At 41.7% G+C, this 13,168-nt stretch overlaps 2 protein-coding genes across 4 annotated transcripts; one reads left to right on the top strand and one right to left on the bottom strand.

The window, feature by feature from the left end:
• Positions 1-3,235: 3,235 nt before the first annotated feature.
• Positions 3,236-7,870, top strand: ankzf1 (ankyrin repeat and zinc finger peptidyl tRNA hydrolase 1). Of its 2 annotated transcripts, none has more exons than XM_080478065.1 (16): positions 3,236-3,385; positions 3,647-3,792; positions 3,861-3,979; positions 4,066-4,168; positions 4,242-4,438; positions 4,529-4,638; positions 4,911-5,064; positions 5,311-5,533; positions 5,626-5,724; positions 5,800-5,964; positions 6,068-6,199; positions 6,304-6,583; positions 6,674-6,785; positions 6,869-7,036; positions 7,144-7,214; positions 7,309-7,870. In XM_080478065.1, the coding sequence occupies exons 2-16, from the start codon at positions 3,672-3,674 to the stop codon at positions 7,433-7,435; spliced, it is 2,181 nt and encodes a 726-aa protein (XP_080334191.1). In that variant the 5' UTR covers positions 3,236-3,385; positions 3,647-3,671; the 3' UTR covers positions 7,436-7,870. The 2 variants fall into 2 exon arrangements, with proteins under 2 accessions (XP_080334191.1, XP_080334192.1); XM_080478066.1 differs by having other exon boundaries at positions 3,249-3,385; positions 5,803-5,964; positions 7,309-7,867.
• On the bottom strand, positions 7,512-12,719 carry glb1l (galactosidase, beta 1-like). Of its 2 annotated transcripts, none has more exons than XM_080478068.1 (16): positions 12,492-12,719; positions 11,479-11,648; positions 11,236-11,386; positions 10,766-10,826; positions 10,598-10,692; positions 10,333-10,513; positions 10,187-10,245; positions 9,981-10,102; positions 9,766-9,806; positions 9,547-9,665; positions 9,392-9,466; positions 9,216-9,305; positions 8,981-9,094; positions 8,704-8,835; positions 8,254-8,492; positions 7,512-8,159 (listed from the first exon to the last, which is right to left on the bottom strand). In XM_080478068.1, exons 1-16 carry the CDS (start codon positions 12,597-12,599, stop codon positions 8,135-8,137), a joined length of 1,782 nt encoding a protein of 593 aa, XP_080334194.1. In that variant the 5' UTR covers positions 12,600-12,719; the 3' UTR covers positions 7,512-8,134. The 2 variants fall into 2 exon arrangements, with proteins under 2 accessions (XP_080334194.1, XP_080334193.1); XM_080478067.1 differs by having other exon boundaries at positions 8,265-8,492.
• Positions 12,720-13,168: the final 449 nt, after the last annotated feature.

The raw sequence follows: 13,168 nt of genomic DNA, 5'->3' as shown, positions 1-13,168 counted from the left end.
TAACACCCAGCTTTATAGGTGCTCCCAGCCACTGTCCTGAGATAATACCCATGATTATCTCAGGTAAATGACAGGGTTAGTGTTATTTGTTTGTGAGAGAGTTTGATCATCAAATTAGTTTGATTTTTCCATAAGAAACATCTTCAACACTGGCATAATTGGAGGTCTCACTATGTATAATAACAACTCAACCTCAACTGCGAGCTTTAAATGAAGTGTTTTAATGTTTAGTGCAGGTTTGGTAACAACAATTTAAGGCTTTAGACGTTGTGTACATTTACCATGAGGGTTGTTTTCTTTTTACTGATACTATGTCTACCCACCTTTCACGTGCTACGTGAAATGCATGTTTATTATATAATATGGGGGCATTATTGTAGCGAAACTATGGAGTGACATTTGCCAATGTGTCAAAGAATTTGTCAGCAAAATTTTCTGTAATTAGGTTTTCAAATGTAGACAAAAAAAAAAGTTCTAATCTGTATTAATATTTGTACATGTAATAAGATTTATCAATGCTTACAAAGATATTCATTGTTGAAAAGTCTGCGTTTTTGGCTGAAGTGCTGAAAATAAAGACAAATCAGTCGAGCTGCTTCACCATCGACTGCCTTTCAAAATATATTGCAAAAAGTACCATACAGCTATATATTAGACTTTTAAAGAAGTCTATTGCAAAAGGAAATAAACATTCAACATTGACAAAGTAGAGGATAGAAAAAGGAAAAATAAAATTATAAGAAAAAATATATATGCTCATTAAAAAAAAGGAAAATACAAAACAGGAAAAATAGCAAATGCAAGAATACTTTTCGAATAAATACGTTAAACATAGTACAGACGTTAATTGTTTTAAGAACTATTTTGTTTGGTGTGTGAGATAGAGTTGGGATTTATTGCTCTATTTCTGATTTAAACAGAAAAAAAAAAGAACTGAGAATTTACACTTATGGATATAGAATTTGATCGCAAATAAGATTAGATTTACGAAAATAAAACCTTGATGTCCTTCTCATTGTTTAGTTGAAACAAAAATGGCATTTTACAAGGCAAAATAATTGTTACACTTTTACCACGAGAGGATTGGTATCTATAACAGGACGGTCTTTGTGCCCTGAGCTCAGGCTCACAGGCTTGTTCATTGTAGCTGCGTCCGGATTTAACCATCAGGTTGCGCTGTGCCCCAGAGTCTGACTGAACTCAAGCGACTTTGGGTGTCGATAAAGACGGAATCGGACGGAATCCCGACTTTGCAGCACGTGGCGAGTTCATGTTCGTGTTTTTTCGGTTTGCAAAATTAGTGAGGCGATTGCTAAACCTGCTAAAAATATAATTTTACAGGGAGTGTTTATGGTGAGTTTATGGTGCTGGATAACAGCGATGAAATACCAGTGAGCTGGCTGTGATAACAAGGGATACATTTACCCAAATACCTGTCAGTTCCATTAGGGCTCGAGTGATTATTTACCATCTAGATCAGGGACCCGCAATCTTTATGACCAAAAGAACCATTTAAAATGGTTTTTTTTCCCACCATCAAATTTACCTGGAACCGCAAACTACCTTTAACCTTTAAAAGTAGACAAACGCAGCTCCTAAACATTCAAATATACAGTAATTTTGAAACACATACAAAAACTATCTTATCTCGCATTCATGAATTACAATTCAGGATGGTAAACATTTCATGGTATTTTCAGCTGTTTATGTTCCTGAAGTAACACGTATAAGGCTTATATAACAACAGAAAGGAATAAATGAACTATAATACAGTAAATACTGTTTATAGGGAGGAGTAATGGAATCTTATGACCACAGGAAGGACTTTTTAGCCATTTTATCCTCTTTCTAAACAGCTGAGTTTACTGTGACTTCTTTCCAAAAAAAAGTTAGCGCCACCTGATGGCTTGTAGACGGAATAGCGAGGGAGGAACGGGGTAACAGAGCAGTACGCAGCCAGAACGGTCGACCCTGTGAGCCTGAGCTCAGGGCACAGAAATCCCAACGTTAGGACTCTCACACGGCAGAAAAGTATCAAAAAGAAGCAGTTCTGAATTCGCTTGACACGAAAACCTCAACGTGTCCGTGATACAATTTAATCTACGATGGTTGCTTGCAAAGAAAAAACATGTCGCCCGAACAGGGACTTGAACCCTGGACCCTCAGATTAAAAGTCTGATGCTCTACCGACTGAGCTATCCGGGCTCTGAAAGTCACCAGGTGCAGTGACTTAAATTATTTCAGGCTGATGATCACGATTACAAGGGAAATACCTGTTTGGCAGCAAACTACACACATTAAGATATGATTAAGCGTGATAAGAGGGGGGGGGGGGGGGGGGGGGATAAAATGAGAAAATCCACATGCACCTTCCATGCCGGTAACTCAGATCCACCGTAGTCCATCCCTTTAAAATAGAAAGAATATTGAATCAGTTCGCAATAACATTTAATGAAAATATTATTAAAAAAAACGTACTTGCTTTTGATAAAGAAAAGAAGCACGTGCCAATTCACGCGATGCTATAACATGCAACTTGATTTCAGGCTTCCAAAGAGGTTTCACAAGAAGCTCAAGTGCTTCTTGGCCTTTTAATTATATATATATTTTTTTATTAACTTTCAATAAGTACTACATTTAGCAATACTACCTCAGAATTGTTGAATTTATTATATCCATTAGCCTAAAAGCAAAGCATGTGAACCTCTAGTTAGCTTAGACTGAATACAAACTGAACAGTATGTTTAATATACCATTAGGTTTGAACAATAATACAAGAAATTATTTCAGGATCCTGCTTGTAGATAATGAAAGAAATCCTTTCTTCAAGATGAATCGTGAACTGCCAAAGTGCATACATAAACAATGTCTTGAACAATAGCGTGCATATTATGTACTTTAAATTAAATACTATTCTGTGACAATTGATGTAAAATAAAATGAGTTACGGCAATAAACATTATAATCTGGGGAAAATGCAAACTACACAAAGAAAGTACAGGAGCGGACTCGAACCACCGTCATTCCGTCGATTTTTAATTTATATCCGACTATTTTCTGTTTATGTAGAAGGTATTTCCCTTTCCAGATAGTTTTGTCGGATTTATGACACACATATTAATGCTGTCGATTAGTTATTGACTATACACAATCAAAAAGATTAACATTCAAAGTGCTGAGTTGAATTTCTCAACGCCACACTTTTCAGGCCTTATTGACGCTCACGAGCTTCCGTAGACATGTCAGGAGGCAGCATGCGGAAGCATGACGTTAGGTTGTGACGTCTATTTATGGTTTCCTACAGACCTATGTGTCGTGTATTACTTTTAAATGACTTGATTTGAGGACTACTGAACGTTCTATAATTGACTCCATGTTACGGAAGGTACGTAATAGTTTTGTTTTCTTTTGTGCGCCGATTACTATTATCTTCCAGCGCTACACGTGGTTACATCAGCTTTATAATGTCAGCTTGGATAGTGAAAAAAACAGCTTGAAGTTGTTTTCAGCTCGGGACAAAGATTTAGTCACGTCGGGCTCAAAGTATTTAATAATAGATGAAGGTAGTTATTGTGTGTACTTCCATACCTGGTCTTACGTTTCTGGAAAACTGTAATAGTAACTGTGTTTCTGTTTTTCCTGACAGAAGTGAAGAAAACAACTAATAAGTGATGACAGCTTGTCCTGAATTTCGCTCTGTGTTTGATCTGAGCTCACCCGAGGAGCTGTCTGGACTGAGACTATTCAACAATGATCTGAACGAGGATTTAAACCCTCACCCAGCCTCGGACTGTATGTGTGAATTGTGTGTTTTTGTGTGTTATGAGTGCTGCATATTTCACCTCTTGTCCTCCACTCAGGTGTGGAAGATAAAGGTCCAGAGGATGACGGCCAGCCAGACTGCAGCCTGGTTAGAGAGGTGTCAGACAAGATGGTTTGCTCTGCCTGTAAATGTCCTTTTATTAACAGGGAGGAACAGGTGAGCGCAGCACTTAAACTCCACTTCGCTCGGTGAAACTAGCACCTGTTCATGTATCGAGGACATGAAATGACCGTGTGTTTCAGAGGGAGCACTACAAGCTCGACTGGCATCGCTTCAACTTGAGGCTGAAGATGTCGGGACTGCCACCTCTCTCTGCAGAGGAGTTTGAGAGGAAAACCGGAGCAGGTGAAGAAACCAGAGACCGTGTAAAGATGGACTTAATGTAGCAGCTGATTCATCTCCAGTTATCACGTTACAGGAGATTTGTCCAGTATTTCGGGCTCAGAGTCCGATTCGGAAGGAGACTCGGATAGCGACAGCGCGGAGACAAGTGGCAACGCCACTGGCACTGATAATGAGACCTCAGGCTGGAACCACAGGCTCTCCAGCAAGGTGGTTTTCCAGAATGCAGCGGGAGAGTATTTATCAGTGTATCGCTGTATACTGCAAGGAAAGGTGAGGCCCAATATGTAGAGTTCAGTCTGTAAACTGTTAAGAAACAGTTTTTTTATCCATATTTATTCCTCTGTTGCTGTGACATTCTAGTCAGCAGAAGAGCATGATGTCAGAAGCTCCCTGCAGGTAATAAGTAAGAAGACGGTGTGGGTGATTCTCATGACAGGCGGAGGCCACTTTGCTGGCGCCGTTTTTGAAGGGTAAGTGACACATCATAGGTGCCTTTTGCTTCTTTCTTTTTTTGATGTTGTGCAGGTTTAAATCTATATTGAAAACAAAACAAGACCGTTTCTCTTTCTTTGTTTTTATTCTTTTCATTCCTTAGTAAAACCCGACCTGGTGTGTTAGGTCCTATCATGACAGGTCTCCCTGGAACTAAAGAAAGAAAGAAAAAACACACTAGCATCTTGGCATATTAACTGCCCTCTTTAATATTATTGATCTTTAAAAAAAAAATGTATCTGTGTCACAGAAAACAAGTCCTTCAGCACAAGACGTTTCATCGATACACGGTGCGAGCAAAGCGGGGCACTGCTCAAGGCCTCAGAGATTCTCAGAACCGAAGTCACACACCGAAGTCTGCGGGATCTGCTCTGAGGCGATACAACGAGGCGGCGCTCGTCAAGGCAAGATTCTCAATCATTCAACCGTACTGTCGCTTCGACCTTCCTCGACATGACCATGACATCTCTTTCGTTTTGTTCAAACCACACAAACAAAAGTGAGCTTTCAGTCTGATGTGGATTGAAAGCATCTTACAATAATATGACAACAATCTCTGTTTCACTACAGCATCCATGGTTTTGTGCTTTATGTTTATTTAGTTAGTTTTTCGGGAGCAGTTTCTTTGACAGTTCTGTAACTTCATGCAGGACGTTCAGGATCTTCTGGTGACTTGGGCTGAACACCTGAAAGACGCCTCTGTGATCTTCGTGCGAGCCCCGAGCTACAATAAAACCATCTTCTTCAGTGGCCGCGTGGCTCCCCTCAACAAGAAGGATCCCAGGATTCGCACGATTCCCTTCGCCACACGCAGGGCAACGTACCGAGAGGTGCAGCGTGTACAACTGCTGCTTTCTACTGTCCATGTGTACGGTAAGAAGAGTTTCATGCTTTCAATAATAGCTCATACTCTGCATTTTTTCTGTGAAGTCGCTGTTTTAACGATTGCGTAAAAATATTTGCAGGGAAAGACACAGACTTGTCTGCGATTTTCAGTCCACCGAAGAAGCCATGGAAAAAATCAGTCAAACCAAAAGCAGAAACAAACACAGATAAAGAAATAGGTACGTTTACCTCTGTGGATAAAATATCACTGCATCCTGCAAAAGTATAATGTGTTTTGTTGTTGTTGACATCAGCAGAAGAAAAAGTCGAGAGCTCAGATGAGGACGAGGGTGGAGATATTAGACTGGAGATGGTGGAGCTGACATTAGGAACCCTGGACCTCAGAGAGTTTGAAGTTTATCCCCACAGGCAGAGGAGGAGGAGGAGGAGGAAGAAGGAGGCTAAAATGCCAAATGAAGGTAGGTATGATAAGGTCATCAGGTGAGATGGCCATTCAAACCTAAAGGAAGTTGATCCAACAAAGTGTTGTAAGTAATAAAATCCTGTTTCGGTCTGGGACAGAATCAGGAGCGGCAGAAGCAGAGCATCAAGACGAGATGCTGCCAGAGGCTACACCAGCAGAAGACACTCCTCAAGAGATGGACTCACAGAACAGGAGGAAAAGAAAAGCACAGAGTGAGAAAACACATGATGGTGAGTTATTGTATTTCTCCCTTTTCTCACTTCTGCAAAAAACAATATGCTAAATGTATGAGAAAGTTGCTTTATTAAAAAAGCTTTTTGTCTCGTTGTCGAAGCTGAGCATGAGCCTTGTGATTACGGCCTGAGGGATGCACTTTATACTGCCTGCAAGGGTGGCGATGTGGACACTCTGTCTGGGCTCCTCCAGCCACCAGAGGAGACGACGGAGAGCCGTGGGCAGTCTCAGAATGACCCTTCTGATGTGTCCGGTCCGATCAGTCTTCTTAACAAGCCCGTCGACCCATCAGGGTTCACTTTGCTGCACGTTGCTACAGCAGCTGCACAAAAGGCAGTGGTCAGACTGCTGCTGGACGCAGGAGCGGACCCAGCCTCAAGGTATGGCGATTTTATGGTGGGGGTGGGGTGGGGGGGGGTCAATTTGATCATTTGCAGCAGCTATTTAGGATATTCCTGCATCCATTACAGGGATAACAAAGGGCGGCCCGCATATATTGTAGCGCCAGATAAAGACACGCGGAACGTGTTTCGCAAATACATGGGAGAAAATCCTGACAAGTACGACTACAGTAAGGCTCAGGTAAGAGTGGACAGTCAGAAAGTTAACACCTGAAGTGTGAAGTATGTGCCGAGAACTTACGGTGTCCTTCTCTGCAACTGAAGGTCCCCGGGCCACTAACGGCTGAGATCGAATCCAAAAAGACAGAAAAGAAAAAGGCTCAAAAGTCACAGAAGAGACAACGAGGTAAAGAGCTAAAGGAGGAGAAGAGAAAACAGGAGCTGGAGGCAGAGGAAAAGCAGAGGTTTGCATCTCTGACGGATCGAGAGAAGGTGTGTAAATGTTTATTTGTAAATTTCTATTCAGTGGTTTTCTTGTTTTAAAAAACAAACAAAAAAAAAACGTTTAGAAATGTTAAATTCCTGTATTTTCATTGCAGAGAGCTCTGGCAGCAGAAAGGAGGTTAGCAGAGCAAGTGGCAGCAACAGGAGCCAGTATTTCTAATGTCAAGTAAGTCTCCCAAGAGCTTCCAGTGAATTCCAAACGGCGTTAGCCTCAGTACAGATTGGTGTAAATGTGTGTGGTTTTGTTTTTTTGCCAACAGGAGGTGCTGGCTGTGTGGAGAATCTCTACTAGGGAAAGTCCCATTTACCTACCTAGAGTATTCTTTCTGTTCTCCTCGTTGTGTCCAAACGCATCGGAAAACAAATGCCCCTCAGAGCAAGACCTAACACCCGTGTGTAAGGCCGTGTCATTCGGTGGAAAGCTACTTCAAATATATAACAGCATGATTGGATTTCTGATTTAGACATTAAAAAAAGTTTTCTCTATTTCCTTTTCACATATAAATACACATTTCAGATGTAAAAATTTTTTTTGGCAGAACAAAACATAAAATGTATCAAAATTGAATGAAGTGAAGGTACAATGTATTTACAATATGGTATGGAAAATATGAAATGAAATATAGCAAAAAACTTTATTGTATTTTTTTTCTTCAAAGTAAATTTGAAAACTTACAATGAAGTCAGCATTTGATCACAGTTGGCAAAGTGAATTGGGACGGTAGATTATTTCTGATAAAAGAATGATTGAGTATGGCAATGCTGTATTAAAAAGTGCAACATATATTTTGCATTAGTAAAATCCTCTTGTGAATCCTTATACAAATACTTGAACAGTTGTCAGGATGGTGTTCCTCCAGCTGAAATGTGCGGAAAGTTCTTTCGGTGAAAAACTCATGGAGGTTTGTCAAGACTTTCCAGCGGTGATGTTGAGCAGAGGCCGGTCCATGAAGAGGACTCGGCGCTGCGTCGGGGCTCTCTCCAGCTCCAAAACTGTGATGGTGTTGGGCAAGTTGGGGCTCAGTAGAGGACCTGGGACATACAGAGTCTTCTGAGGGCCTCTGGCCGGCCAGTATCGTCCCAGGTTCACACCATTAATCCAAACCTGACCCTGATATTAGAAAAAAGGGGGAAAAAAGCTGTTAACATCCTGAACAACACTTGCAAGGGATTCTTGATTCTCTGTAAGCATGAGCTCAGCCCACATTGAGTTGACCTTTGTCCATTCGTTGAGCTTGAGGAAGGTGTCCCTCGATAAACCATTGGGCTGTAAAGTCCCCATGTAGAAAGCTGGCCCCGCAGAAGATTCTCTCAGACGGGAAGGCGAGGACTTTGGAGCCGCTGAGTGCGGCCATCCCCCAGAAATGGCTCCATCAATATCCAAAGGGTAAATTTTCCAGTCTGTCAGTATGTCTCTACCAACGATCAAGTTGCTCAACAGGCCCTGTAATACACAGTTTAGCACCATCAAAAATGGATTAACGTGAGACGAGTCATGCTTTTTACTGTTTATGGGCCCAAACAGTCAAACAATCTTATGATGTGAGATGAAGGCTGTGCTGCGTGAGAGGTGGTGGCGGGCCTCAATGTGGTTCAACCTCTATGTGGGGGGGACACAAGCATATTCAGTGTGTGGTGTTTGATTGCTGCCTTGCCTTGTAGTCATTGATTTTGCTGCCAAAGTTAACTCTTCCCATGTTCTCAACGAGGACGTCGACGGTGTCCCCTTGCTGTCCAGTTACATTCATCACCAGTGTCGTGTCTCTCTCCAACAGTCCCTGGTAAACCTGTTCATACCAAAACAGGAAGAAAAAAAATCTAAGCGAGTATCAAATTTCACAGCCTGACATTGTCAAGCAAGCCTGATGTTTTTCCCCTGACCGAGAAATCTGATTGGCTGGTGGTTAACAAACGTCCGCTGTAAGCCCTTACCCCATTGACGGACACATATGCACGGTCATGAACCCCATTCAGTGGAGAGATAAGTGGCGTGGGCTCCGAGAGGTCCCGGGGCAGCGTAGTCCGATACAGCATGTATCCATAGTACTGAACACAATAGACGTGACAGGTTGCAGACACAAACAGTCTAGAAGTTCCCCATGTTTCAAGGGGTTTACTGTAACTACACGGCCGGTTGCTGCCCTGTTGTTGCCCTCAGAAAACATACCTGTTTCAACTCTTCGAACGTCAGAGGGCGCTGAGATTTGACCGGTCCCAGAGGTGAAATAATCTTCAGCAGATCGCTGAGGTTTCCAACCTGTCACAGTACGACCAAATTAAGACAAATTAGCCAAGTTACAATGTGGCGGTGTCTCCTGGAAACATCAACCTAAAAGATGTTACCTTTTGCAGGGTGACAAAGCCATAGGCAAACTTTGGAGTTGCTGGAGGCACGGGGCCAGAGGGAACCTCTCTGAACTGATGGGAAACGGTGATGAATTAATTGTGTTTTAATCAGGACACCAAGCTCTGTGGGTGGCCGCTTTAATCAGTTGTACCTGCGTTATAATGTCTCTGATGGCCAGCAGCTTCTCTGTGGGGTCTCCCGCCTCCGTCAGCGGGGCGTCGTAATCGTAACTTGTCACCACCGAGCGAAACCTGGTGTCATGATCAGCACCTTTCATGGAGAAGAGGCGGACAGTCAAAGGCAGTCGCTGCACAGCCAGCTGAGCTTTGAGCGTCACCTTGGAAACAGCAATGTGGTCGAAGAGTTTTACCATTCCAGTAGCCAAAGTTAGTCCCTCCTTCAAACATGTACCTGGGAATGAGACGCTATGTTACTGCAGGGAAATCCATTCATCATACATTAATATGAAAACATTTTTTTCATGGATTTTTTTCAAAGCGTTTGCTAAGGCAGGGCTTGGCGACATTTTTTTTTTTTTTCAAAGCAACACTGAGATTTTAATGAAAACCAAATTCGCAGACATACATGTTGACGTTGGCCCCCATGGCCAGCATTTCTCCGAGCACTCTGCCGACCTTCTGAGCATCGACCACGGCGTGCTGATCCCCCCAGTGGTCCAGCCAGCCTGTGTAGAACTCCGAGTTCACCTGGAGCATAATTTATTCAAAATATATTTCGATCTTGTTTGCCTGTACAGCACGTCGACGTGAGAGAATTGATTTATGACATACCAGTGGTCCCCGAGGCTCAAATCGCCTTTGTCTTTTAAAAGCTTCGGTTATGTTGTTGTCTGAAGAAGAAAACACATTTCAGAATGAAAACTTTGGCAGGTTCATTTTCATTTCATTTCATTATTATACCATACAATCACACCGACCTGTGCCAAAGTCCACAGTGGCATATAACCCTTGCAGAGTCCCGCATGTCATTTCCTTGTCCGTGTTTCCATCGGTGGTGAACAACACAGTGTCTTCACCGAGAAAGAAGCGGAACAGCGCTCGCAGGTGACGCATGTAGTTATAGTCACAGGCAAAGTAACTCCCATACTCATTCTCAACCTGCAGTCATTGGGATTCATTAAAACCAACAGCAATGAACAAAATATCAGAAAGCGTCTATCAGCTACACAATCGGTACTCCACCTGGACAGTTATGACGTTACCCCCGTTGATATAGAGCCACGGTTTTATTTTGGGGAGGAGGACTGCCAGCCAGTTGCTGACTGCCTGCAGATAATCTGTAGCAGGAGAAACTAATCAGTAGTACGTCGCAAGTAGAAAAGGACGAATACACAAAAGTGTGTGTTTTACCTGTGTCGGCTGAACGAAGGATAATGTTTGGTTTTTGAAGTAACCACGCAGGCAAACCTCCCTGGAATAAAGAATATAGATTTAAACCAACAAGCGTCTCTCAGCACATGATTTTAATGTGCATGGTCACAAGGCACGATACGAATAACGTGGTTTTAATTTCTAATATTCAAATCTATGAAATATAGACTGAATCTATGTAGAATACCCTTTTGTAATGATTATACTGTAATGTGCTCATATAACAAGATCTAACATTTTTACTGCTGCAGAAAGTTGCATTTATATGTAGCTTCCAAACTATACATTATGCCATTGGGTATTATTGCTCACTCTGGCAATAAGTAACTTTGTTTTAAGTTACTTCAATTTTTTTTTTTTCCCAGGCTGTAAGCTGATAGAGCAGCTGCAATCTGTTAAAAAAAAAAAAAAAGCACATCTACACACACAGGAAAGGTTACATTTCTTACCATTTCCCATTCAGCACAGATGTATGGTCCAGGACGCAGGATGACCAGAAGACCCGTCTGGTTGGCCAGATCCAAGAAATGTTCCAAGTCTCGGTCTCCTGTGAAGTTGTAGATGCCCTGCACAGCCTCATGGTAGTTCCAGGGCACGTATCTGTAAACATGTGGAGTCATAATGGGATGTTTATTAACAGAGGGGGTCAGTTCACTAAATACAAATGTATGAGTGTAACGTGTGCCGCTTACACTTGGATAGCATTGAGTCCTGTCATGTACATCTTCATGAGTCGGTCTTTCCAGTAGTACTGGGGAATCCTGGAGTAGTGGATGCTGCCGGAGATGTACTGAAAAGGCTTCCCATCCTTTAGGAAGCAGTCGTTTTTGTAGTCTATGGAGAAAGATCTTTCCTGGGAGACCTGGAAGAAAACCATGTTGTCACTCTACCTCCATTCTGTAATTCCCATCCAAAACCATCTTTATTTAACTCAAGATGGTGCGGCTGATTCTGACCACAGCTAAACAAAGAGTGCAGGTGAGTGCAGGCCATCAGTCCATCACAGGGGAGACAGACAGCCATACATGCTCACTTCCACAAATGAGGGGCATTTTAAATTCACAAAGAAATCTCTACTGCATGTTATTGAACTGTGCAAGGAAAAGTAAAGTAGCCAGAGAAAACCTACACGTGCACAGGTAACGCCCCCAAGCTTGGACTCAAACCAGGGATATTCACAAGTATCTTCAATGTAAATGAGCCTTTTTTTAAATTATTATTTACTTTCGAGACCTTTTCACTACGCTTGGAATAATACTGTAACTACAGTGAAAGGAAATAACGGAACTGTACCACAGAGGCCACTGCAATTCCCTTATCCTGAGAGCAATACATAATAAGAAGTTGATAATGTGCTGTAATAAACATCTTGAACTAAGCTCAGCGCTGAAGGAATGAACACATAAATAAATAATCTATACAGTACAAGATAAAACAAAGACAATTTGACAAGCTCCGTTATTCTCATTGTAAATTACTCAATACTTTTTGTATGCCATGTATTATAGGTAAAGGCCTTTGAGAACGATGTGAAAGTCTGTTGTAAAAACATCCACCCATTACTGAAACGTGACTACATTTAAATGTGCTCAGGAAAGGTTTCCTCTTTCTGAACGGACTGAAAACGTATGAGGAACGTTTTAAGACACACATGACTGATCACCTGATCGTACTATTATTATTAGAGCAGAGACTTCCTTCTTACCAGGTTTCCACTGACAGCTGAACAGACCAGGCTCCCAGCAGTGAGGAGAAAGACACCAGCAGCAGCAGCAGCAGCAGCAGCCATATCCACTGCCTCCCTACAACTCATGCATCAACATGCTCTGTTATACTATTGTGACTGTAAAATAAAACTTAGCTCCAGCATGTCTGTTGTCTGTGGAAGCGGCACTTCAGCAACGTCCTGCCCTCTTCTGAAACACCGTCATGTGATTTGCATTGTTCCCCTGCAGGGTCCTAAAGCCTGCCACTACTCAGTATATCACAAAGACATGCTGTATCTTATCAGGAATATATATAAAGTCAAAGGGATTGCATCTAATTTCACACCAACACATTTTTCCGTATTCCAGCACGAAAAGCAATGTATAAATCAAATTAAATTGCTGATAAATTAACAAAAAACTGATTACCAATAAGAACAGTTGGATAAAACTAATAACAAAATAAAACTAATTGGAAGAGACGTCTTTATTAGAGTAAACAAAATAAACAATTTAACTTCTAAATACTTCTCAGTGTGGTAAACGACATATTTTCTGTTTAACTATAACATTTCTGTTTAACATCATAAGTCTGATATGATTAAAAAAAAAAAAAGTGAATAAACTACATGTAAAACTGTGTGGTCAAATGGAAAATCCCTCCACTGTATGAGCC

Source organism: Lipophrys pholis, assembly GCF_963383615.2.
Source record: "Lipophrys pholis genome assembly, chromosome: 13".
Lineage (NCBI taxonomy): Eukaryota > Metazoa > Chordata > Actinopteri > Blenniiformes > Blenniidae > Lipophrys > Lipophrys pholis.
The sequence above is the reverse complement of the archived record's forward strand: the minus strand, read 5'-3'. Positions and strand labels throughout refer to the sequence as shown.